We start from the raw sequence: 3,100 nt of genomic DNA, 5'->3' as shown, positions 1-3,100 counted from the left end.
GTACATTCCTCTTTTAGAATAGATAAAAGGTAAAGGATAAAAGATGGACGAGCGTGTGAACCGACACATTCTTCTTAAAGAAAGGGTGGCACTTGGGAGGCCTGTGGGGCACTTGGGGCGGCTTTCTTGTTCGAGGTTGGAAGTTGGGGTTGGGGGCTGGGATGGATGCGGGCGCACGTGCGACCGCACTAAAATGTCTAAAAAAGTATGACTAAACTAAACACTAAAATGTCTAAAATGTCTAAAATCTTGAAATCGTAGGCGCCTCGGGGGGTACTAGAACCCGTGATGGGCCCTACCACTCTCAACCCATCATCATGGTTCGGCCTCCGCTATCACAGCTCACCTCTCAAATTGAGCGGGAAGCGTCAAGTATTTGATCACCAACGCACTCTCACTCTCTCACTCTCCCTCTCCCTCTCTCACTCAGCTCGCCCTCGCCCATAGCTCATCTGTGATCAGCTCTCTGCCGGCTTCCAAAGCTGATTCCGAGGGGAGGGGTCAAGCTTCAATTCTCTCCGTAGCCTTCTCTGGTCTCAATTGTTCTTTGATAGAGAAGGCTGGATGATCTTTGGAAGGGACGATCTTTGATTAGGTCCGAGACACAAGCAGCTACTAAGAGACTGAGGCAAACTACTGAGAGACTTCTCTTTCCTTGCGTGTTACTATCTCCCAGAGAGCAGTCTCACACACACGCACACAGACCGTGTGAATTAGCCATGAACAAACGGGTGTGGTGCCGGCTCCCTGACGAGCTCCTGCTGGAAAGAATGCTGCCCCTGCTGCCGCTGCCATCGCTGCTCCGCCTCCGCGGCGTGTGCAAGTCCTGGAACTCCTACATCCTCTCCTGCAAGCCCTGCTGCACCATCAATCGCGGGGCGTCCTCCACCACCGACCACGTCCTGGTGCTGTCGACGTGGAGCCAGGAGTGGCCCCTGCTAGCCTTCGACCCGGCGCACGAGAAGTGGCACGCGCCATCGCTGCCTGCCTGCATCACCAACAAAGTCGGTCGAACTGGAGATGGCCGAGAGGGAGCTGCTGCCGATGCCTGCAGTCTCGTGGCAGCTGCAGGCGGCCTGCTGTGCGTCAGTACCGGCCCCAACAGCCTTGCTGTCTGCAATCCTGTCACGCAGGCCGACGCCATCGGCGTCGACTGCGAGCTCCCGCTGTTCCAGGTGCTGCAGGCCGGCATGCGAGCTTGTTCCAGAAGCTTCCAGATTGTTTTGGTGGGCAACACGGGCGAAGGCCGGCAGGTCACCTGCGTGTACGACTCCGGCAAGCGGGCGTGGAGCCCCGGTGTGAAACAGCACCACGAGACGCTCTTCTTCGGCAGCGGCGTGGTTTTCTATGGGGAGAGCTTCTTCGCAACGGCGAGCTTCCCGTCGCGGCTAATGGTGCTCTCGCTGGAGACCGGCACGTGGCGGGAGCACGAGGCGGGGATACCGGCGCGTGCGAGGTTACCATGCCTGGTAAGGTGCGGCGAAAGGCTGGTACTGGTGGCTGCAGAAGAAGGAGATGAAGAATTGGAAGAAACCGATGATGATGAGGATACTGAAGATGATGGCAAGCCATTGGCAGGCGTCCGCCTGTGGAGGCTCGACGAGGGGGCGCACGTGTGGCGGGAGCTGGCGCACATGCCGGACCCCATCTTCCAACAAATTGTGGTTAACCCAGGCTTGGGTTCGGACGGGATGTGGTGTGCCGCGCGCGAGGATCGGATCTACATGGTCACCCAGGCCGCCTTCCTTGTCTTTGATGCATGCCTGGACACGTGGCGGTTTCTCCCTCATTCCCCTATTCTCTCTGGTCTCCAAGCGTGCATGAGGGATATCTTTATTCTCCGCCCCTCTTTGGAAACTGTCGAGAGTCTCGCGCACGCAAATTCGTTAATTAAAAAATGATTATTGTTGATGTTGACTATACAGTTTATTGTTTTTAAATTCGAGTCGATACTACGGTCCTTTCGCGAAGGCTGCATTGCTGATCAACACGCTTGTCCCCGAATTTAGGGTCTTCCAAAATGCAACGTTGCAAGGGGTGGCTTTTACACCTTGGCTGAAAGTGTTTTATCATTGTTGTCCTTCAGCATTGCCTACCGTAAGAGGGCCAATAGGGTTCCACCCCTCCTCAAAGCATTCCCTTCCACCCCTAATAAAGTTTCATTTGACAAGTTGAACGCATAACATTGATAAACGTCTTCAAATTGTTCCTTTTGTTATCCTTAGTTGTAACCCAACATTTTGGTCTTGCTTTAAGGATCATAGTTGTTGAATGTCTAGGAGCAAAAGTCAAATTAGTTTGATAGAAAATCTAGAATGGTTAGATAAATTTGATAGATAAAGGTCGCTATTTGTGTAAATATACTAATGGTTGGAGGTATATACAATGGAGAAAAGTTTTGGTGGTTATCTCTCTCTCTCTCTCTCTCTCTCTCTCTCATGATAGTCATGATTCTTGAGAGGACACATAGTAGTGAAAGTTTGGTGGTTATTCTTGCTTGCAACAATGAGAGAGATAGAGAGGGGGGCTTTTGTGGTGGCAATTGCCATGTTTGTGGCAATGATGATGCTAACTTGGAATGAAGAGAGAGAGAGAGAGAGAGAGAGATTTTGCATTTGCTTGATCTTGGATGTGTTGTTTGATTGTGGCTTGGATTGGAGAGAAAGAAAAAGAGTCAAAAGAGAAATAGATGAGAGAGAGAGAGAGAGAGAGAGAGAGAGAGAGAGAGAGAGAGAGAAGGTATGAAGACAAATCTACGCTTGTTTTTTATAAATATTGATAGTGTTGTAATTGTGATGTAAAAGGTGTCACAAAAAGTGTCAACTTGTGTAAATTAGCAACAAATTGTGATGTAGATAGTGATGCCAAATAATGATGGCGTTTTAGAAAAAAAAACAAGGTTGAAAATTTGAGCGTGACATTTTAGGTGCAACAAAATAAAAACAAGCAAAAAAAGGAGAGAACTTGAAGCTTTGAGAGAGAGAGAGAGAGTGTGTGTGTGTGAGAGGTAGATCTTGATCATTATTGTTGTTCACAAGGTAAGAGGAGAGGAGTGGAAAGGAGAAAAGGGAGGGAAGTCGTGAAACTTAAGGGTTTTTTC

General features: G+C 49.8%; 1 protein-coding gene across 1 annotated transcript; it reads left to right on the top strand.

Moving 5' to 3' along the window:
* The first annotated feature begins 384 nt into the window (after positions 1 to 384).
* On the top strand, positions 385 to 1,971 carry LOC148038035 (F-box/kelch-repeat protein At3g61590-like). Its single transcript, XM_087675361.1, has one exon. It carries the CDS (start codon positions 720 to 722, stop codon positions 1,899 to 1,901), a length of 1,182 nt encoding a protein of 393 aa, XP_087531487.1. The 5' UTR covers positions 385 to 719; the 3' UTR covers positions 1,902 to 1,971.
* The last annotated feature ends 1,129 nt before the right edge of the window (positions 1,972 to 3,100 follow it).

Source organism: Lygodium microphyllum, chromosome 3, assembly GCF_053477565.2.
Source record: "Lygodium microphyllum isolate KBCC chromosome 3, Lygodium_microphyllum_v1.1.10, whole genome shotgun sequence".
In the NCBI taxonomy this organism is placed as follows: Eukaryota; Viridiplantae; Streptophyta; class Polypodiopsida; order Schizaeales; family Lygodiaceae; genus Lygodium; species Lygodium microphyllum.
Note: the sequence above shows the minus strand (reverse complement) of the source record. Positions and strands in the feature narration are given on the sequence as shown.